The 22,626-nt window shown below is 38.5% G+C and overlaps 2 protein-coding genes across 2 annotated transcripts; one reads left to right on the top strand and one right to left on the bottom strand.

Moving 5' to 3' along the window:
• The first annotated feature begins 2,427 nt into the window (after nucleotides 1-2,427).
• Nucleotides 2,428-8,353, top strand: si:ch211-196f5.2 (uncharacterized protein LOC556372 homolog). The gene is made up of 3 exons (XM_051682227.1): nucleotides 2,428-2,726; nucleotides 3,359-3,588; nucleotides 7,868-8,353. Exons 1-3 carry the CDS (start codon nucleotides 2,428-2,430, stop codon nucleotides 7,978-7,980), a joined length of 642 nt encoding a protein of 213 aa, XP_051538187.1. The 3' UTR covers nucleotides 7,981-8,353.
• Nucleotides 8,354-8,589: 236 nt separating this feature from the next.
• LOC127432014 (importin-4-like) lies at nucleotides 8,590-21,272 on the bottom strand. Its single transcript, XM_051682744.1, has 30 exons — nucleotides 20,922-21,272; nucleotides 20,570-20,656; nucleotides 20,379-20,458; nucleotides 20,248-20,289; nucleotides 19,288-19,417; nucleotides 18,787-18,966; nucleotides 18,552-18,617; nucleotides 18,256-18,357; nucleotides 18,031-18,114; nucleotides 16,803-16,952; nucleotides 16,659-16,712; nucleotides 16,371-16,480; nucleotides 16,155-16,263; nucleotides 15,927-16,056; nucleotides 15,704-15,817; nucleotides 15,510-15,623; nucleotides 13,596-13,719; nucleotides 13,386-13,497; nucleotides 13,015-13,139; nucleotides 12,855-12,932; nucleotides 12,358-12,415; nucleotides 12,157-12,262; nucleotides 11,632-11,825; nucleotides 10,926-10,976; nucleotides 10,683-10,808; nucleotides 10,257-10,483; nucleotides 10,011-10,143; nucleotides 9,372-9,476; nucleotides 9,221-9,290; nucleotides 8,590-9,125 (listed from the first exon to the last, which is right to left on the bottom strand). The coding sequence occupies exons 1-30, from the start codon at nucleotides 20,985-20,987 to the stop codon at nucleotides 9,001-9,003; spliced, it is 3,252 nt and encodes a 1,083-aa protein (XP_051538704.1). The 5' UTR covers nucleotides 20,988-21,272; the 3' UTR covers nucleotides 8,590-9,000.
• Between the last annotated feature and the right edge of the window lie 1,354 nt (nucleotides 21,273-22,626).

Genomic DNA, 22,626 nt, shown 5'->3' with positions numbered 1-22,626 from the left:
TTCAATGAAAGCAGGGACACAAAGTTAGTTAGTTGTTACAAAATTGTCATAGTAACTATAAATGACACTTTAACGACAACGATATACTAAAAACGGAAAAGTTATTCCTTTGCGTTTTTGAAAAGTTTCGCGTACAGACGACAACGTTGTCAAAACTATCCCCGTCCACACGGATCCGTGAAAACGACTAAAAACGCTGTATTATGCATGCAGGTCAGTAGTTGCCGATGTCACTTTGTAAAGAAACACTACGCGCCTGCGCACATAAGCATTCTTCCACAGAGCAGTGAATACAAACAATGAAGATGGAGAAAGCATAGAGCAATTTTGTCTGGATGGATGATGAGGTTGCTTTATTACTACAATTACTTTGCTGGAGAAGCGTCAATAAACTCAAAATCTTGAGCAGCACAAACACAGTCCTGTAGTCCGCCATTGTAGTTTTGAATGTCTCGCGCGCATGCCTATAGACTGAACTCTCAAGATTATTCAATAAACTCTGCTCATTTTTACCATCACTTCGTCTCCTGCCTTCTTCTGTATTCCCCCTGCTGACTCTTGGCTGGTAGGAGACTAAGTTAACATAACAAGCTGTTGATGTTGACTCGTTTTGGATATCAGACAGAACTCTGATATATGGATATCTTCTGATGGAGACTGGATCTAACATGCATTGTCACTGCTTCATGTTTTCATATTCTAAACATATCATTGAATACTGTACATGGCATCACATCTCTGTCTATAGGCTATATACATAAGCGGTGGGTGAATGAATTGCAGGGTAAAGGTACATCAAATAAAATTATGTAAATAAATAACATTTAAAATACAAATACATTTTTCCCATTTGAATCCATACATTAATTTCAAGATTTTCAAATTGCAGGTTCTGCCTACTGTACAATGTTCACACTCCATACAAAACACTCCAAATGAATAAATTGTTGATTATTGTTATTTGCACAAACACCAGTATTCATATTGATAATTATTCTCAAATTGATGCCTATCAATCCATCATTCTTTATATAACACGTAATACGCGTGCGCATGACGTCATCGTTTTTGTATGTTTACACCGAGACGATAACGGCATCGTTTTCTAAAACTTGCACTTTGAAACCCGTTTTCAAAAGTTTGTGTTTTCAGGCCCCAAAATGCCGTTGTCGTGTAAACGAACAGCCAAAACGCATAAAAAGTTTTCCGTTTTTAGTTGAAAACGTTGTCGTGTGAACGGCCCCTAAAAGACCCCCAAACTATATCTGTAAATTTGTCTAGTTACAGTAGATAATATTTGGTGCGAAGTGACAAAGGTAAGTGCCACATAATTAGTTAATTAGTTAGTATTTGATGCAAAATTATTAAAGTAACAATACACTAAAAGGCCCCCAAACCATATCTGTTGATTTTTGGCAGCTAGTTAATATGTGGGACAAAGTGTCATAAAGTTAAGCCCCACAGAGTTAGTTAGTTAGTTAGTTAGTTAGTTAGTTAGTTAGTTAGTGGAAAAAAATTCAATGAAAGCAGGGACACAAAGTTATTTAGTTGTTACAAAATTGTCATAGTAACTATAAATAACACTCTAAAAGGCCCCCAAACCATATCTGTTGATTTTTGGCAGCTAGTTAATATGTGGGACAAAGTGTCATAAAGTTAAGCCCCACAGAGTTAGTTAGTTAGTTAGTTAGTTAGTTAGTTAGTGGAAAAAAATTCAATGAAAGCAGGGACACAAAGTTATTTAGTTGTTACAAAATTGTCATAGTAACTATAAATAACACTCTAAAAGACCCCCAAACTATATCTGTAAAATTATCTAGTTACAGTAGTTAATATTTGGTGCGAAGTGACAAAGGTAATTGCCACATAATTAGTTAGATAGATAGTTAGTTAGTTAGTTAGTATTTGATGCAAAATTATTAAAGTAACTATAAATTACACTAAAAGGCCCCCAAACCATATCTGTTGATTTTTGGCAGCTAGTTAATATGTGGGACAAAGTGTCATAAAGTTAAGCCCCACAGAGTTAGTTAGTTAGTTAGTTTGTTTGTTAGTGGGGAAAAAATAAATGAAAGCAGGGACAAAAAAAAAAAAAGGCAACGCAAAGGGGAAAGATGATTCAAGAACATAAACAAGTCTCCATAATTTGTCAGCTTCTGACAGCCTAATAAACCTCGCAGATAAGCGCCACATTATACACATTCACATCAACCATTTAAATCTCCACTGGACATCTGAATATACCCCGGAGTTTCACACTGGCTCTCTTCACAACCCAACAGCAGAGAGAGAGAGAAAGATAAGCACCTGGGAAGACTCTGTCTACATTTGATCTCACGTTTGGGGAACATCTGCTGAGAAAGTAAGGGTTATTGTTTCAACCAGAGAGACTTTTCTTGAGTTAGAGCTGTAAGAGGAATTAACTCAATGATCATAGACGTAAACAAAGCAAAAAGTGAACGGTTGCCGGTCAACTCAGTTAAAGACAACAGAGTCAAACTGGCAGGCCAGGAAAAAGAGGTCCAGCATGGGGACTTGCCCCAGGAGATTCACGTGAATGGTGACACTGGTGAGAATCACTTGGACTCCCCCACCAATAACAAAATGGTACGGGCTGAGCTGGAATGGGTGGTACCCATGTGTGTCCCCCTACCCATTGAAGTTCTCAACCCTGACCAGGCTTTTCCCTTCCTGAATGCCACACTCGCTGACCTGGGCATCGAAGAGTAAGTTCAAGCTGAGAGATGTATTTGATGAGCTTGTGTGTGTGTATACAGTATATAAAGTATTTTTTATATGATTTGATACTTAAATAATTTATACTGAGTAAGACATGATTTTAGGTGGTCCACGTGGTCTCCCTGGTCTGTTTTCATAGTTTGAGTGGTTTTGGGTGGGGTGTAATTCAGCTGGTCAGTCTGGGAGACCCAGTTAAATACAATCTTGTCCAGCATGGAGACCAGCTTAGACAAGCAAATCACCTTAGGCTGGTTTAAGCTGGTATTTTTTATTAAAAAAAATATTTGAATAATTTGTATACCCCAGCAGGTGTAGTCTTGTAAGGAACGTTTTACCTTAGTGAGTCTGCCAGTTGTGCACAGTTGGTAAAACATGTTTTCCACTTCTAAATGTCATGATGACTGTTTGTTTTTAAGATATGACTCATGAATTAAAATGTATCAGCTTTTTGTTTGTCAGTTTTATGTGTCAGCTGTGTGTCAGTTATGTGTGGTGGCGCCCACACATAAAGTGTTTATTGCAAAAGTATATCAGGGTTTAGGGTTACTCAAATCCCCATTGCCATCATTGGAGACATGCTAATATCTTGCTTATATCTAATATCCCCATGTTTTCCCAGATCGGCAGTAAAGGAGCGTGTAGTTTGGGTGGACACCAAGCGCACGCAGGTGAAGGGGAAGTCTGGGAAGCTGAAGGAGAAAGAGGTGACAGTTCTGGAGGTGCGTGTGAAAGCGCAGCACCCTGGAGAGCGTCAGAGTCAGGAGGTGCTCTACAGCACAGAGTCCCACACTGATCGCTCCTTCTGCAGAAGCGGGGTGGACATCCTGCCGTGGAGACACACACAGCCAGGTGGGGGCACAAAGGAGCTATACATACAGTACAGATAAAATATGTATATATAGGGTACACCAGGGCAATTGTCACACTTTTTACTCTAGTGAATATTTCTCAGGGTAGGTTCAAGGTCAAATTCTACATAGACACACCTTAAAGTTGAAATTAAAAATTAAAAATTAAAAAAGATAAATAATTTAACATGTTGACCGCTATAACATATAACAGGACATGTTGTCACACTACATGGGGCAGGTTGGTACAATGGGAGCCTGCCATTAAATAGCACATCATAGGCTATTTAATGGCTTTTCAAAATAATTATGAAGCACAAAACAGCAAAAATAGGAAAGGTGAAAGAAAATATGAAACCATTGTTTAGGCCAACAGAAATTGAAATTTACAGCTTGTGACAGCTTGCCCCAACCTGGCATTAATGAAAAATACCCTTATGGTAAAAACATTTAAAGCTTTCAGATAAAAACTCATTATGTTCATTATATAGTTGACCCTTGCATGAATGTATGGCTGTGTGGTTTTACAAAGTTCACCCAACAGCTATTACAAAAATTCACTATTGCATATACAGTGCATTCAGAAAGTATTCAGATCCATTCATTTTTTTTTTTTTTTTTCACATTTTGTTATGTTGCAGCCTTATGCTAAAATGCTTTAAATAATTTATTTTCACATCAATCTACACTCCCTAATGACAAAGCAAAAAAAAAAAAAAAAAAAAAAAAAATTTGGATAACTTTGCATGTTTATTAAAAAAAAAAACTGAAATATCGCACTGACATAAATATTCAGACCCTTTGCTATGACACTTGAAATTTAGCTAAGGTGCATCCAATTTCTCTGGATCATCTTTAAGATGTTTCTAAACTTATATTGGAATCCGCCTGTGGCAAATTCAGTTGATTGGACATGATTTGGAAAGGATGTCTATATAAGGTCTCACAGCTGAAAATGCATATCAGAGCAAAAACCAAGCCATGTGGTCAAAGGAACTGCTTGCAGAGCTCAGAGACAGGATTGTGTCGAGGCACAGATCTGGGGAAGGCTACAAAAATATTTCGGCTGCATTGTAGGTTCCCAAGAGCACAGTGGCCTTCATAATTCTTTTCTCCCTAATTTGCAATGCCCAGTTCCCAATGTGCTTTTAAGTCCTCGTGGTCACGTAGTGATTCGCCTCAATCCGGGTGGCGGAGGACGAATCCCAGTTGCCTCCGCATCTGAGACCGTCAACCCGCGCATCTTATCACGTGGCTTGTTGAGCGCGTTGCCACTGAGACATAGTGCATGTGGAGGCTTCACGCCATCCACCGCAGCATCCACGCTCAACTCACCACGTGCCCCACCGAGAACGAACCACATTATAGCGACCATGAGGAGGTTACCCCATGTGACTGTACCCTCCCTAGCAACCGGGCCAATTTGGTTGCTTAGGAAGCCTGGCTGGAGTCACTCAGCACGCCCTGGGATTCGAACTAGTGAACTCCAGGGGTGGTAGCCAGCGTAGCCTTCATAATTCTTAAATGGAAGAAATTTGGAACAACCAGGACTCTTCCTAGAGCTGGCCGACCGGCCAAACTGAGCAATCAGGGGAGAAGACCTTGGTAAGAGGGGTGACTAAGAACCCGATGGTCACTCTGGTTGATGTGTGGAGATGGGAGAAACTTGCAGAAGGACAACTATCATTGCAACACTCCACCGATCTGGGCTTAGTGGCAGAGTGGCCAGACGGAAGCCACTCCTTAGTGCAAGACAAATAAAAAGCACCTAAAGGACTCTCAGACTGTGAGAAACAAGATTCTCTGGTCTGATGAAATGAAGATTGAACTGTTTGGCATCAATTCCAAGCATCATGTCTGGAGGAAACCAGGCACCGCTCATCACCTGCGCAATACCATCCCAACGGTGAAGCATGGTGGTGGTAGCATCATGCTGTGGGGGTGTTTTTCAGCGGCAGGGACTGGGGGACTGGTCAGGGTTGAAAGAAAGCTGAATGCAGCAAAATACAAATATATCCTTAATGAAAACGCTCAGGACCTCAGACTGGCCTGAAGGTTCACCTTCCAACAGGACAATGACCCTAAGCACACAGACAAGACAACAGTGGCTTAGGGTCAACTCTGTGAATGTCCTTGAATGACCCAGCCAGATCCCGGACTTGAACCCAATTAAACATCTCTGGAGAGACCTGAAAATGGCTGTCCACCAGCAGTCCCCATCCAACCTGACAGAGCTTGAGAGACTCAGCAGAGAAGAATGGCAGAATTTCCCCAAATCCAAGTGTACAAAGCTTGTCACATCATACCCAAAAATACATGAGGCTGTAATCACTGCCAAAGGTGCTTCAACTAAGTACTGAGTTAAGGGTCTGAATACTTATTTATTTTTCTTCTTCTTTTTTTTTTTTACTTATATACATTTGCAAAGTTATCAAAAATCTGTTTTTACTTTGTCATTATGGGGTATGGAGTGTAGATTGATGTGAAAAAAAATATATTTTAAAGCATTTTAGTATAAATCTGCAACATAAAACGTGAAAAAAATGAAGGGGTCTGAATACTTTCTGAATGCACTGCATACACTCACCGACCAATTTATTAGGCACACCTATACACCTACTTATTCATGCAATTATCTAATCAGCCAACTAATCAGTGTGGCAGAAGTGCAATGCATAAAATAAAGCAGATACGGGTCAGGAGCTTCAGTTAATGTTCACATCAACCATCAGAATGGGTAAAAAATGTGATCTCAGTGATTTCCACTGTGGCATGATTGTTGGTGCCAGATGAGCTGGGATTTTCATGCACAACAGTCTCTTGTGTTTTCTTAGAATGGTGCCAAAAACATCCAGTGAGCAGCAGTTCTGCGGACGAAAACCCCTTGTTGATGAGAAAGGTCAACGGAGAATGTCCAGACTGGTTTGAGCTGACAGAAAGGCTACGGTAACTCAGATAACTACTCTTTACAATTGTAGGGTTAGGGTTAGATAGCGAATACAATTCTGCTCACTACAATTGTGAGTGGTTATCTGAGTTACCATAGCCTTTGTCAGCTTGAACCAGTCTGGCCATTCTCCATTGACCTCTCTCATCAACAAGATGTTTTGTCCACAGAACTGCCGCTCACTGGATGTTTTTGGCACCATTCTGAGTAAACTCTAGACACTGTTGTGTGTGAAAATCCCAGGAGATCAGCAGTTACAGAAATATTCAAACCAGCCCGTCTGGCACCAACAATCATGCCACGGTCCAAATCACTGTGATCACATTTTTTCCCCCTACATTAACTGAAGCTCCTGACCTGTATCTGCATGATTTTATGCTTTGCACTGCTGTCACGATTGGCTGATTCGATAATCGCATGAACAAATAGGTGTACAGGTGTACCTAATAAAGTGGTCGGCTGCTTAAAATGAACCATTTTAATTTTGATTATGTGTTGATAAAAGCTAATAATTTAACATAGTTAAATTTGGTTTCTACAGTTCTAACAGCTCTTTTATTTAAACAAAACAGGATTTCATCAGCAGCAATGTTCTCAGTGTATCTGCATGCACTATAAAACTGGACTGTGTGATGTTTGCTGGATTTTACTGCACTGTTTCAGTTAAAAGTTCAAGATAACACTTTCCCCATTGGCTTTTGGCTCCCCAAATTGATCGGTTCTGGCATGTAGGTAACAGTTTGATTTAGTAAATCCTTCTGAGAAATCACTTGGAGTAATCAGCTGTCAGCGCACATGTAATTTGCAATATTTACATTAAAAAGTATGCATAGTCAAAGAAGGTAAGCTATAAACATACAAGTCCCTGTTAAAGTTAACTCTTTGATTTACCACACAAATATGAAAATATTGTGCTTCACACAATTGTAGTTCACACAGACCTTTTCATTGTACAAATACTGTATTTATTACTTGTATTACTTCAGTCCTGCTAAAGATAATTTTTTCAGCCTGTCACTTTCCATTAGGCCACAGTGTCAGGCAATAATATATGGCTTAATTCCTGACAGTTAGCTAACAAATGACATCTGCAGATCAGTGAGGTGAGCTAACATAACTCCATGGCTGCTGAGTAAGTGTGTTTGGTATTCGCACGCTCAGCACTCTCTCAGTGGGTGTGTAGAGTGTTTGATGTTCACTCTCCCCCTCCATCTCTTGATTTTTCCAACCACAAAAAAAATTCTGAGTTTGTGTGTAGAATTTATCAAGGAATTCTGATGTACATAAAAATACCTCACAATATAAACATGGCAAATATTTTTTCCCCCCTCAGCTGAAAATGAACTCCAGCCTGTGGAAATGATTCTGGCTTTAGACACAGTGTCAGAGTCCACGTCCAAATGGCAGAAGACAGAACAGAAACAAGACTTTCCAAACGAGGAGTGACTGGAGAAATCTGACAGCTAAGCTAATGCAATCTAATGCCTCACATGACACAGCGATATATTGCAATTTTAGATTTTGGATGTTTTAAACTGGTGCTTTATATAAAGTATAGCAACTACTGGAGCATTTCTGAAATACTCATGCCGTGCTGTGATATAAGGATTTTGATTTATACTTCTTGCTTTGTGTGGCATATATCTGAAGATACATATCTCTCGCCCTATTTTTGTATTTTAGAATAATCTTGTCATTTAATCAGGGACAACTTTAACTACACATACTGTAATATTATCTATAAAATTTTAGATTAATCTATATTATCTATATTTTGCTGACATTAAGTGGAGACTGGGTTGTAAAAGTTGTATAAACATATCCTTTATAATGCCTGCAATCTAAAAGCCCTGTACTTATAAATTGCATGTTTCCAATAAAAAAATTCTAAGTGTGCTTTTTCAAAAAGATAGTGGATCATTAGAACTAAGTCTGGATAAAAAAAGTCAACATGTTCATGCTATATGCCAGTATTTCTTTTAGTGTAATTCTGTATAACTGAACAGTGAAAATGTTTTCGAGAAAGGCTGAGATATTAAACAAATACAAGAATAATAATGAACAATTCATAGAATATATATTTTTTTCACTGCAAGTGCAATTCAAAGCTTCACACTCAAATATCCAGCCAGAACTTCATGGAATATCCACAAAAGGTGGGAAAGCAGAAAATTAATTGAACGCACAAATAATAGACAAAGTAAACAATAATGAATCAAGAAACTCATTCCTTCATGCAGGTTAGTAGAACAAAGTAAAACTAGCAAGAAGAATAAGTGAACAGGGCAATAAATTAAGAGAAACCATTCTCAACATCTCTGCTGCAATACAGTATTAAAGCCAAGTGCTTCACTGAACGTATACTCGGCTAATTTAATCCGGCAATTTCTTGGCTGGCTTTCACAAGACTGGAAGGCCCTTGGGAGTGGGGGATTGGATACTTAGGATGAGAGGCAGGTGCTATGACTAAGTGACCACCATGGTCATATTGCTTCTCTGTTCATCAGGAAGTGACATCACAGCACTCTCAAATTCCTGTGAGTGTTGCTGGGCTACGTTTCGGAGCAGCACAAGCAAGGTATTCTGTGTTTCTGAGAAGAGTAAAAGATTGGATATAAACATTCTAAACTTTCTCATCCTTAATGTAAAAAATATTCAAACTGCATAAAGCCAAACACATTCTTACCATTATCAATGACCTTTGTACCCAGTACATGAGCAGCAGCAGATATTATTGGCCTGAGCTGACCAACAACCTAGAAAGGGAAACAAATAAAAGTTACTCCACCTTTTATAGGGACCTATGAGTGGAGCATATTTGGAGTAGAGGCTTTTACCAGCATTGGGTTCTGTGAGTAGAGGAAGGAAAGGCAGTTATAGATGGTCTTGTTCTCTTCCATGTCCTCCTTCAGAGGAAGATGAGCCACCAAAGCAGGAAACACCTTAGAGAGAGGAAGGGCAAAAATCATATTTACAGTAAGAATGAATGGGGCCAGTACATAAACACTAAAACCCACACGGTTGCAAACATAGCCACAAGATGTAAACATTATACATGTTAACATGTTTTTAGTGTGATAAAATCGCTTACTAACCTTGAATGTGTAAAGTTACATCCAATATTACAACTTACTTGTCATGACCACATAAACCCTGTAATCTGGTAAACACCCTAATAACAGAAAATCCCTGATTTTATCACACTAAAATGATGTTACCATATATAATGTTTGCATTTTGTCGCTATACTTTTGTAATGGTGAGTATTTTAATGTTTATGGACAGGCCATACAGACTTCTATTGTAAGTGTCTTACGATAACCGCAAATTATTATTTTTTTAAATAAACAAGGGACAAAACAAAAATAATTGATATTAAAATAATGCTGTTGATTGAGCTTAACTTGACTTGAACATTCCTTAAAAAAATACCACAAAGAAAAATGGAAATAACTAGTTCAAGATATTCATCCAACCTGCTCGAGTGGGACCCCATCAACATGGCTCATGATCATCCTGCAGAGGGCAGCACACAAGTTGTCAATCACTCTCAAGTCAGACTCTTTAGAGAGCAGGTTAGAGAAGAGGGACAGCATCATGGGGTAATCACTGAAGCAAAGGGGTTAAAGCTTAAAGCCAGAGACACAGAGGTCAGACAATACACACACACACACACACACACACACACACACACACACACACAAGGAATCTGTGAAGGATACGAGGCAATGATGGGTCCAGCAGCCTGTGCGAGAGCTCCCAGGCCAAACACACTGTTATTGCGCACCTCTGGGTCACTGTCTTTAACTCCAGCTACAAGCACCGGCAGCAGCCGACTGGACAGCCGTCCAGCCACCGCCCTGCCTCCAGCCACACCCACCAATGAGTGCAGGGTTTCACTAATCGTACCAACAGAGAAGGAGCGGTCTGCCTCAGTGCATGAGGATTTCTTTAGAAAAGGAGAGAATTATGGGCAAAAACATTAACAAATGAAAGACATTGGACAACTTGAACAAAACTGAATAAAAATAACCAGTATTTACTGGTATTTTAATACCAAAAATCCAGTAGTATGCAATATATATTGCACAGCATGCAACTACTCCATTCCTAGTATTCCATCTTTGTGATGAGAGGGAAAGACTCACAGCTTTGCTCATGATAAGAGGCAGCAGATCATTGAGGTGAGGGTAGAATGTCTCAGCAGGTACAGCTGATGCTAAAACAGGAATCCCCTCACCAGCGAACTCCTGCAGCATGGCATCATACTCCGCCTACACACAAACACTCAATAACTCCACACTTTCACCAAACATCTGTCACAGTCAATTGTGTCATTGCTGACAGTGAACTATGACTAAATCTTAAAACTGTGTAATTATTTTAACCACCTGCTGGTCGTCATCGTCTGCTTCATCCCCACCCACATCCTGACACATGGTCTGGGCAAGACCGAGAGAGAGAGAGAGAGAGAGAATGTAAGATTACAAGCATAAAGAAAAAAATAAACATCCATGACTTATGACTGCAGACTTATGTAATGCCTTTAATAAATGAGAATAAGCTGCCGTTTGAAGCCAGTATACGTCAGTGCTGTCACGCTGTTCGATTACTTAAAGCCCATTTTCCTTGACACAGTTTAAGGTTTGTTCCTGACTTAAAAGGCTTTTATTTTCCAAAGGGTAATTTTTCCTGGGATATTTCTGTCTTCATTTGTCTGCAGTAGATGTCATAGAAGAAATCTCATCTAACAACCACCAAATACCAAGTCACCTTCTGAAAGGAAAACCCTTAAAGCAATAGCTAAATAAAAAAAAATGTAAACAAATCTGTAATCATTTAATCACACTCGTGTCATTCCAAACACGTATGCCTTTGTTTCTTCAGTGGAAAACAAAAGAGAGCTATTTTGCTAAATGTCTTGGATGCCTGTTCCATACAATAAAAAGTACATGGGGGTGAAAAAAGTGCATATCATAAATGTGGTCCACATAACTTGAGCGCTATATTCTTCCAAGTCTTCTGAAGCCATATGATAGCTTTGCAGATAAAAAGTTCTCATCTTAAAATTGAATCCTAATCCCGGTGTGCCCTGACCTTCTTCTTGAGTACGTCTCTGATGGCGTTACTGATCTCAGCCAGTCGCCCTGGAGTCTGCAGCGCCTCCCCCTGGCAGGATTTGATCACAGCATTCATTGACTCAAGAACAGCCATCACCACCTGCCTCTCCCTGTCCTGCCTCACTGCCTCCAGAAAACAAGGCAAAACCACATCCAACAACTTATGCAGCGCTGTAGAGAAAAAGAGAGAGATACCCAGACGCTGATCAAAGGTTTCTGAGTAATTAAAACGTACAAGATCTTTCCTCTTCATATTGACAAACTCATTTATTAATAGAGTGGGAGGAAAAGAAACGATAAGGGTTGTGAGCCTGGAGTTAAACATTAATCCTCTTGTCAAGTGAAGTTCCTTGTAATTATCTATCTGGGAGATGTCAATAATGAAGCAAAGACAGAAAGTAGATGAAAAGAAGCAAAGAGAGTGATGAGAATATCAAAGGGGTGCAAATGAAAGAGTCAGAGGGGAGTAGAAGTGTGTGTGTGTGTGTGTGTGTGTGTGTACCCTGGTGGTTGGCCTCTGTTGGGTTTTCCTGCCATACTTTATGCTGAGCTCGGCAGAACTGGCCCATTGCACCAAAGGCAGCTCTCCTCACATCCTGATGTGCGAACTAATGCACATACACAAAAGACCACAAAGATCCATAACACAATGGATTAAACTCAGAGGGAAGCAATTTTACATACAAACACTCACGCCACTTACATCACGGAGCTCATACACCTGCTGGAAGCTGGATTCCAGGAAGGGCAGGAACGCAGTTCTGAGAAACAGAACAACCACATTAGCTGCAATACTGTGCATGGTATATGTAATAAACTAATACTGATATTGGGGAATATTTTCTCATAAGTTTTTTAATTACACTTTTGCCTTCACAAGTTAATTCTATATGGTCCTGTTAATATTTAAAAGTCAATATATTCCATTTAGTCTCCCAATGAATATGGTAACATAATTTTAAAAGAATAAGCTAAATGCTGTTTGAAATCCTGAAAGATAAAATTACATCACACCCTACATATTTCCCATTGAATATCCTATTTCACTCTGAAATGTCATAAGTTAAATGTGTGTTTCATTGCAGTCAAATCCTCGAGAAAAAGGAATGGAGCCTTATGCACGTCTCATGTAAGCCTCTAGGTTGCAAAAGCAAATGAATGAGTTTGTGTGCTTGTTTTATGTAAAACTTGACACATTACCCAGTGTTGAATGCAATTTCACCCAAAGCATCACAAGCATCTTCCTTCTCATCAATGTAAGCATTTTCTACACTGAACCTGAGAGAATGGAGAGAATATTGATGAGTGCTCTAACATTAGAGAAAACTAAACTGAGAGAGGCAAACAGAGGGAGACATACCCTGCAACATCTGTGTCATCAACCTCTCCATCATTCTCTCCATCTTCATCCAAAACAACATCACCCTCTTCACCTTCATCATCGTCATCCAGAAGCACAAACTGTTTGTCTTCCTCTAAATGAGACTTCGAGGTAGACAAAGTATGACCGTGTTGACAGAAAAACTTTTTAACTATAAGTGTAACATGTTTCAATATGTAACAATGAACACTTAAAAGTGTTTTAGGACAGATAGGAATAGATTATATTTATTAAGCCAAAATTTCCACTGCTGCCCTAAGAACACCTTAAGTTAAGTAAAACTCCCAAGTCCCATGTTTGTGTTAATATTGCTCTGCTATGTACATTTGAGAAAAAGATTCTGTACTGACCGTCACCCACTCAGTGGATCTGAGTGACAGCAACATCACCGTGGTGATAGGGGTTAGGTGAGGGGTTAGACAATCCGGGCTCACTTCAGATACAGCAGAGAATAAACTATACCTGGAAAGAAGAAAAAAAAATCTTTGAGTGGATGTTTGTGTCTGTTTGGAGTATGTGCAATTTTAAAGAGCAGATGTGGAGCATTCTTGAGGTCATACGTGCAGCGGCGCAGGTCAGGGTCATCCACTGTATCAGTGAGGTTCAGACCTAGCTGCACACAGTCTGCTGCCAAAGGACTAAAGACTTCCTTACCAACAGTGTGGGCCAACACAGAGAGTGTGTCTGAAAGATTTATAAAAAAAAAAAAAAAAAAAAAAACAATTATAGTGAGGTCCAAAAGTCTGAGACCACTAGTGAAAAAGATTCTATTTTGCATTTCTCTTCTGAGATTTGAAAGGGTGAATTGCAAGAAATAAAAGAATCTGTAGAAGTATTTGGTATGTCCCTCTTTTGATTTAATGACAGCATGTACTCAATGGATTCTACAAGCTTGTAAAAAACCTGGGGCCGATTGCATAAAACTGTTTTAGACTAGTCTTACTAGTTAGTCGTCTAAAGTTTTGGTCTGAACTTTTTCAGTCAGTTCCATAAAAACTTAGATTGGTCTAATTTAAGACCAGAATGTAAGACAGCAGACACCTAGGCTAACTTTTGTTTACATTCCATGTTGCCATGGAAAATAACTGTCAGCTGAGCCAGTGGGGGCTTCAGTTAAAAGGAGCTTGAGTTGAGACTTTGTAGAAGATTTGACTTCGATGGTAACAAAGTTTTTTTTTTTTATTATTATTTGGGTTAAACTCACTAAATTTGTTCATTAGAATCTATTTTGAAGCATTGTATTCCTCTAATAAGCAAATATTTTTAGTAAATGAAAACTGAATTGAGCATCCACTGTCAGCCATTTAAAAAAAAAAAAAAGCTGTTCGGTGTCTTAATTTTCCCACAATGCAATGGGAATTAGACTGTCTTACTAAAGACAACAGTGAGCTTGTTTTATGCAAAAGGCTTTCTGTGGCGTCTTTAGCTAGTCAGACTAATTATTAGACAAAGTCTTAAGTTAACGGCTATGTTTATGCAACTGGCCCCTGATGATCCATGTTATCCCAGCATAATTTGAGAATGCTACAATGAGCGTTTTGTGTGCTTCATTTAAAACAAGGAAATCTGACCTTTTGTACAAAGGATTTATTATTGTCAGTGTAACAAATTTGCTTACTTGAATAGTGACCTAGAAATGGTGCAGAATCTTAAAGGAACAGTTCACCCAAAAATGAAAATCCTAATTATTTACTCACCCTCATGCCATCCCAGATGTGTATGACTGTCTTTCTTTGACTGGATACAACCAAAGATTTTTAGAAGAATATTTCAGCTCTGTAGGTCCATAAAATGCAAGTGAATGGTGACCAAAACTCTGAAGGTCCAAAAAGCATTTAAATGCAGCATTAAAGAAATCCATAAGACTCCAGTGGTTAAATCCATGTCTTCTGAAGCAACATCATAGGCGTGAGTGAGAAATAGATCAATACTTAAGATTTTGACAAATCCCAATTTTTACTTCCACATTCTTTTTCTTTTTGGTGATTCACAGTCTTCATGCATATCGCCACCTACTGGGCAGGTAGGAGAATTTACAGTAAAAAAAAAAAGGACTCAACCACACCTACCATATCACTTCTGAAGACATGGATTAAACCACTGGAGTCATATAGATTACTTTTATGCTAACTTTGAGCTTTTTGGACCACTATTCACTTGTTCTGGCCACCATTCACGTGCATTGTACGGACCAACAGAGCTGAGATATTCTTCTACAAATATTTGTGTTCAGCAGTCATACACATCTGGGAATGGCATGAGGGTGAGTAAATGATGAGAATTTTTATTTTTAGATGAACTCTCTCTTTAAAAATGTCTTATTTGTTTTATGTCTAAGTATGTTTGTTTCACATTTTTCAATCCTAAAACTTTGTCTATTTATAGATTTAAATTATATTTTGTATCCTAGACTTTTTAGCATTCGGATGCACTGGTAACAAAACATTGAAATGTGGATCTTTTTTTCTTTTTACCCAAAGCCTGTGTCTGTAGAGCCCTCATCTCCTCTCTCGTGTCTGTCAGAAATCCCTTCAGACTGTCAATCACCGGGGGGAAGTAAGGCACGAGCAGCTCTTTGGCTGCATTTGCTGAAAGACAGAAATAGAGATCTCAGTGTGAGAGCCTAACTATCACATATAATGCAGTTTTAATGGAAAGGAGGAGGTACCTATCGCCCCTATTGCACTGACTGCAAGCTCTTTCAGTTTGAGGTTTTCTGTGTTGTTAAGGGCTGACAGCATGGTTTCCATTAGAGTGGGCAGGTAGGGCTCAATATCTTGATCTGATCGAGAAGGAAAGAGATGGGGGAAAAAACAGAAACAGAGAGAGTTGGATACATGTCCGTCATTCAAGATGGGAAAAACATCTTGAATGATACACTGTATTCTAACCCAAGTTCTCCAAAAAGTTCTCTAGAGCATAGAAGGCCTTGGTCATGTGTCCGATTTTGGTCTGGTTCACTGCAGACAAATATCCATGCAACAATGGCATCAGCTCAGCATGGAATTTACTGACATCTGGCTAAGAGACAAAATCAATCAAAGTTAGAAACTTTTAAAAAGCAATGAAAACTAGGCCTTCTAAAACTAGGCCTTCTTGAAATTACATTTCAATCCAACCTGCAGGTGTTCCGAAAACTGTCCGAGGGCAAAGAGCCCTGCACTGCGGACCACCTGGTTACTGTCTGATAGACTGCGACACACTGTTTGAAGCATGGATGATAACATCCTGACACACACACACACACACACACACAAAGAAAAAGCAGGGCATTGAACAGATTGCTTTATCATGGATTGAGTAGTATGTTTGGATGGATGTAAAGGAAGGCCTACTTGGTGCGGATGTGATCTGCACAGCCCTCGGCCAGCACAGCCAGACACATAAGCCCTCCCTTACGCTCGTATGGGTTTTCACTGGCCAGGCAGGTCTGAGTGAAAGGCATCTGCAGCATACAAAAAGACAAATACATTTGAATTGAATCACTGACCTATTACTACAATGAGAAAATAAACCACTCAAAATAATGGGATATTTTTGTGCTTTTCAGTTACATACATGGTTAATCTTTAGAGTAAGACACACTGTTAAGTGCAAGTTTCTTGTACTGCTTCTATACTGACCAGTTGGTTGAAGAGTTTTTCAGGTGGCATATGAAGAGCCATGGTGTCAATAACCTGCAGTAGAAACAGACATATGAACAAATCAGAGAGAGTGAGGTGTGGGGGAGAATGAGTAAGAGGGTGAGACCATGTAAAGAGAGCAACCTGAACAGCAAAGTGTTTGGGGTTCTCACTGTTGCCCTCAGTGTCATTCTCCTCATCCTCTGGGTCCTCCTTACCAGGAGGGGGCGCAGCACTAAGTATGGGAAACACAACCTGCAGTATCGGTTGTAAAAGCTTTTGCTTTAATACAGCCTGAAAAACAGAGAGAAGTTTATGTTACTGATGAGACTTAAAATCATTTTATATCATCACGGACACAATGAGACTGATGTAATGAACTAGGATATGAAAAACAAGTCCATCAACAAACAATTAAAAAATAGTTATATAAAGAAACAATGTAAAATATTAGCTTCCAAAATGCTTTAAAACTTTGTAATAATTAACAACAAATCATTACTTCAAATAGTGCATTTAAAGGGATAGTTCACCCAAAAATGAAAATTCTCTCATCATTAATGCTGCCTTCATGTGCAGTCGGAATTATCCTACTTCCCACTTCTGAAGTGGTAATTACGAGTAAGTCGTGTTCAAGTTCATTCATATCTATTTCTTGAGGAACTTTTATTTTGACACCATAAAAAAATATTTCTCAGCTTACTGATGATAATGGAATTGTGTTCAAATACAAGCTATTTTTACGGTGTAAAAATGTACAACATGCATCAAACGGTTGCTGATATACATAAATGAATATGACCAAAACGGTAAGTGCCAACAATTAGCTATATTTTGAAAAATTAACAAGACCTGTCATTTACTACAGAGACCGTACTCTCCTCTGCCATGTTGAAAGTTTACGACTCCTCCCATCTCGGAAACTCTGGTATCAAAATTATCTCCAAGTTTTCCAGTCGTAATTACGACTTGAGGGGTCGTTCATGTGCAATTCCGAGTGGGAAACTCGTATTTACGATAATTCCGATAGCAAGTGAAGGCAGCATTACTCACCCTCATGCCATCCCAGATATATATGACTTCCTTCCTTCAGCAGAACACATTTGAAGGAAAATAGAAAAAGATCTCAGTAGGTTCTTATAATGGATGTAAGGTAACACGATTTTTGATGCTCCAAAAAGCACAGACAATCAGCATTAACATCATCCATATGACTCCAGTGGTTAAACAGTGCAAGAATTTTCACTTTTGGGTGAACTATCCCTTTAATTATGAACTTCCTTCAAAAAATACATATATATGTCCAGGTGTAATTTACATCGAAAGTTCATACAGTGTACTGGTTTAGAAAAAGCAAAAAATTGTGGGTTACCTTGCTTTTAAGTCTGATGAGAAAAGCAATACATGACAGAGCCTTTACACGCAGAGAATCACTAAAGGACACGTTTGCACTTATCTAGAAAAAATACAATAAATCTTTATTTAATTATGCTTATAATTATATGTTTATTGATGAGAATACCAAACCAATTTGAAAGGAGGCATGTTTTGAGGATTTCAAGGAAACATTAACTTTTGTGAAAATGTATGGACAAACCTCCAGGCAAAACTGGACAATCTCAGCAATGTGTGGGACAATGAAGGACACTTCGCTCTCCATCAGCTCATCAAAAACTTCCAGTGCCTCGCTGGCCTGATCCTTAATAGAATAAAAAATATATAATTTTGATTTGAAAAAAATTGAGCCACTTAAGTCATAAAGGCTGTTCTGCAAACAGATCAACCAGTAATGCAGCTCACACAGTGCTTAGCACATAACTGAGGAGCATACAGAAAGCAATGATTGGAGCATTACCATATGAACACAAATATACTGGATCAAAGCATTCTCACCTGATCTGCCTGAATGAGGTGTTTAAGAGCAATGATCAGTTTGGGGATCAGAGATCGCATCAAGTTCTGAAAGAGAGAAAAAACAACGTACTTAACTTGCTTGCTTTGTCTCTCTTTCTTCAGTACTATGCATGCTACATTAACTCTTCAAAGGAATATCCTGTGTTCAATACAAGTTAAACTCAATCCTTTAATTGTTGTGCAAACTACAGCAGATAGAGAAAGCAGAACAGACCATCTCCTCTGTGCCCGTGTAGGCTGTGATGGAAGTGAGGGCAAGAATGCAGTAGTAGAGGGCAGTGGGGTTGTTCAGGTCTTGGAGAACAGTCCCAAACAGCTGGAGAAGCTGCTTGTAGTGGGGCTTGAAGGGCTCCGGGTTTGATCCCACCACCTTGCTGAGCAGTAACAGACCCACCTGGAATATAAATGTGGGAACATACTAGATTAATTCTTCATTATTGATGTTTTTTAAATCACTAATGATGTAGAATCAAAAAGTAGGGTAGGGTGCTACCATGTTTTTTTTAACTATGGTAATACCATGTTTTGGAAATTACTCATGATAGTACAACGTTATTCTTTTAAGTTCCCTGCAATGCCATGGTAAATGAATATGGAAATCACTCAGCACCATGAAATGCAATAAAGTACAATGGAATTACCATCTTATCCCCTCACTGTATCATGGTACCATCACAGTACTTTTTGTAACAGGTTGAGCGTTAGCTGGGTTTACCTGTCTGTCCTGTGGGTTGTTGCTTTTAGTGGACTGGTTCAATAGGGACAGAAGAGCAGGCCAGCGGTCGGGGGTCTCATGCTTTACCAGGACAGCACTCAGTTGAGAGAGTGAGTGACGAACAGTGTGCCTGTGGAATAAACAGTGAAAGACAAACATATTAAGGAAAAAGTGAGTGTTAAAGGGATAGTTTACCCATAAATGAAAATTCTCTCATCATTTACTCACCTTCACGCCATCCCAGATGTGTATGACTTTCTTTCTTCTGCTGAACACAAACACAGATTTTTAGAAGAATATTTCAGCTCTGTAAGTCCATACAATGCAAGTGAATGGTGAACAGAAATTTGAAGGTCGAAAAAGCACATAAAAGTAATCTTTACTACTCCAGTGGTTAAATCCATGTCTTCAGAAGTAATATGATAGGTGTGGTTGAGAAACAGATCAATATTTAAGTCCTTTTTTTTTACTATAAATCTCCACTTTCACATTCCTCTTCTTTTGTTTTTTGAGATTCACATTCTTTTTGCATATTGCCACCTACTGGATGGAGTGGAGAATTTATATGGAAAAAAGGGACTCAAATATTGATCCATTTCTCACCCACACCTATCATATTGTTTCTGAAGACATGGATTTAACCACTGGAGTGATGAAGATTACTCTTAAGCAGCCTTTATGTGATTTTTGGTGTTTCAAAGTTCTGGCCACCATTCACTTGCATTATATGGACCTACAGAACTGAAATATTCTTCTAAAAATCTTCGTTTGTGTTCAGCAAAAAAAAAATTATTCACATCTGGCCTGACCATGAATAAATGATGAATAAATGATGAGAGAATTTTCATTTTTGGGTGAACTATCACTTTAACACCTCATGTAAAATGCTCAAAGGATGGTTTTACTTGGGTTCTCTGGTTTATATTGAAAGTGTTACAGTGCAACTGATTACAGACTTACTCTGTTTCTTGTTGGAAAGCTTGCAGCACCACTGCTTTCAGGCTGAGAGAGGGGGACAAAATATAAAAGTACAGTGAAAAACAGAATAATTTATTGTCTTAGTTTGTTGGTTTAAATAAGAAGTCTCTAACCTCTCCCTGTGGTCTGGACTGATTTTTTTCCAGTGTTTTCTCACTCTCATTCTGAGCATCACTGCGGCCGACTGACGAATCTACAGCAAAAATCAAAGGCTCTGAATGCTGACCAACACCACCATGACTCATATCTTTACAAGTGTGCAACATTAGGGCTGAGAATGAATTACAGTTAACTGTGAGTTTACCTGTGGGTTTTGGGAACCAGTCATGACTGCACATAATGCAGGGACGATGGCTGGATCTTTAAATGCCTGTTTTAACTGAGCTGTGGCCTGAAAAGAGCATTGACATAACAGTATTTTCACCAGAGAGTAAGAAACCATGGCTAAATATATCATGCCAATACTAAACAAAGACGATGTCATTAATAATTTACCAACTTAGCTAATGGAAATGCAAAACGTAAGAACACTATTATTAGAGTGGTTTTACGAATTGAACCAACACAGACTACAGCTAAAAACGACATTACAGAAAGTTATATCACATATATGTCAAGCCTTTGGCATAGGATGACATCTTGATATAGGTGTCTACCTGCTGAATAACAGCGTTGTCCGGCTGTGTCAGCTGCGCCAGGATGCGCTCGAGCTCCTCCGACATGATTTCAGTGTCGATTTAACCGTTAAATACGCTTTATTTCAAAATGTATACTAAAAATGAAAACGACACCGGCCAACAGCCCAGAACAGATGACAGGTAACCGAACTGGAATCAGTGACAATATTTAGAAACAGATTGACCTTATAACATGACTAAAATGATCAGATGGTAGTGTGATTCTTAACTAAATCAACTGTCAAGAGGAAAATGTTCGGCACCAGCTCGAGCGCATATGCACTGACTTCCCAAAGTGAACACGCGGGATAGAGGGAAAGAACGCCACGTGAGTTTGATGTTTGTTAAAGGGACAGCAGCACTAAAAACATTTTAGATTTGATCCAGCGAGACGTATACTATTGCAACAGCGCCGGCTGTAGTAACGGAGGACAAAATCCACTTTATCCTGTTTACAAGCTGTACTGAGATTGATAGACTGTGCATATGGAAATATTTCTTCTGTGTTTCAGGTGGCATTCAAACAAAAAAGTAAATAAACTTCGTTTATTTGTATTTTTGTATTAGTACCACATTGCACATGCAACATAAATATATATCACAAACAGTATCACACAAACACACTCACACACACAAAAAAAGACTCAACAACAATTAAAAGACAATATATATAATACTTAGACCATTATTCATACAGTTTTTCTTTCCAGATAAAAATAAATACGTAAATAAAATACAAATAAATACAATTTAATTTAAGCAATAACATAAAGTTACATATATAATATGCACTAAGACCTACAACTATATATAAAAAAGTCATTTTAATATATAACAGTGAAATGAAAAACTTTCATCTCAATTAATCTGCAAAAAAGCTCACTAATTTTGTCCATTTTCTCATTCAGTGTCTTCTCTAACATATAATAATACTTCAAATCCATTTTAAATGCAGGTAGACTTAAACCTTTACTATCAATAGTTTGTGCATAAACCATCTGAAAACGTTTCTTCTGTGTTTCTGTGCCATTCCAAAAATAAAGCCCTGTTTTTATGGTTGTTTCTCCTTCTTTTCACATAGATCGTGTTGAGGCAGATGCTCACTAGAGATGATGAGGTGCTAACTGGTTATTTGCATTTGAATCTCCTTTAGAAACAGATTCACTGCATAGATGAAAAACAACCATTATCTTCAACATTGAAAATCCACAGTGCACTACTGAAAAACAAGCCAAAAAGTATATATACTTCCCTTTTTCCTTTAACAATAAAAGTCCTTACATTTTTATTTATTGTGCATTTATTAAAACAAAATTTCTGCATAAACAGCATTAACACTAAGATAAATCACTTAATAAATTAAGATAAATGGATTGTACTTCTGTAATCAAACTTTAATTAAAACACCACAATGATATCAAAACAGACACCTGAACAATGTAACATTAGGCCATATAAATTCAATTCAAGGAGCAACATATTTTTAAAATTGCCATCAGTGATTTGTAAATAAGGTCAAAATACAGATGTATTGCTGCCACCACCTCCCCACCTTTTCACACCTCTGTCCCATAAACAGATATCCAATCACCCTATAGGGTCATCGTTATCTCATATTTGCACCTGATACAGAAATATTCCATTCTTATACAACAGACAGGGGTGGACTGAAAACACATCCATT

The sequence above is a fragment of the Myxocyprinus asiaticus genome, chromosome 41 (genome assembly GCF_019703515.2).
Source record: "Myxocyprinus asiaticus isolate MX2 ecotype Aquarium Trade chromosome 41, UBuf_Myxa_2, whole genome shotgun sequence".
NCBI classification, from domain to species: Eukaryota; Metazoa; Chordata; class Actinopteri; order Cypriniformes; family Catostomidae; genus Myxocyprinus; species Myxocyprinus asiaticus.
The sequence above is the reverse complement of the archived record's forward strand: the minus strand, read 5'-3'. Positions and strand labels throughout refer to the sequence as shown.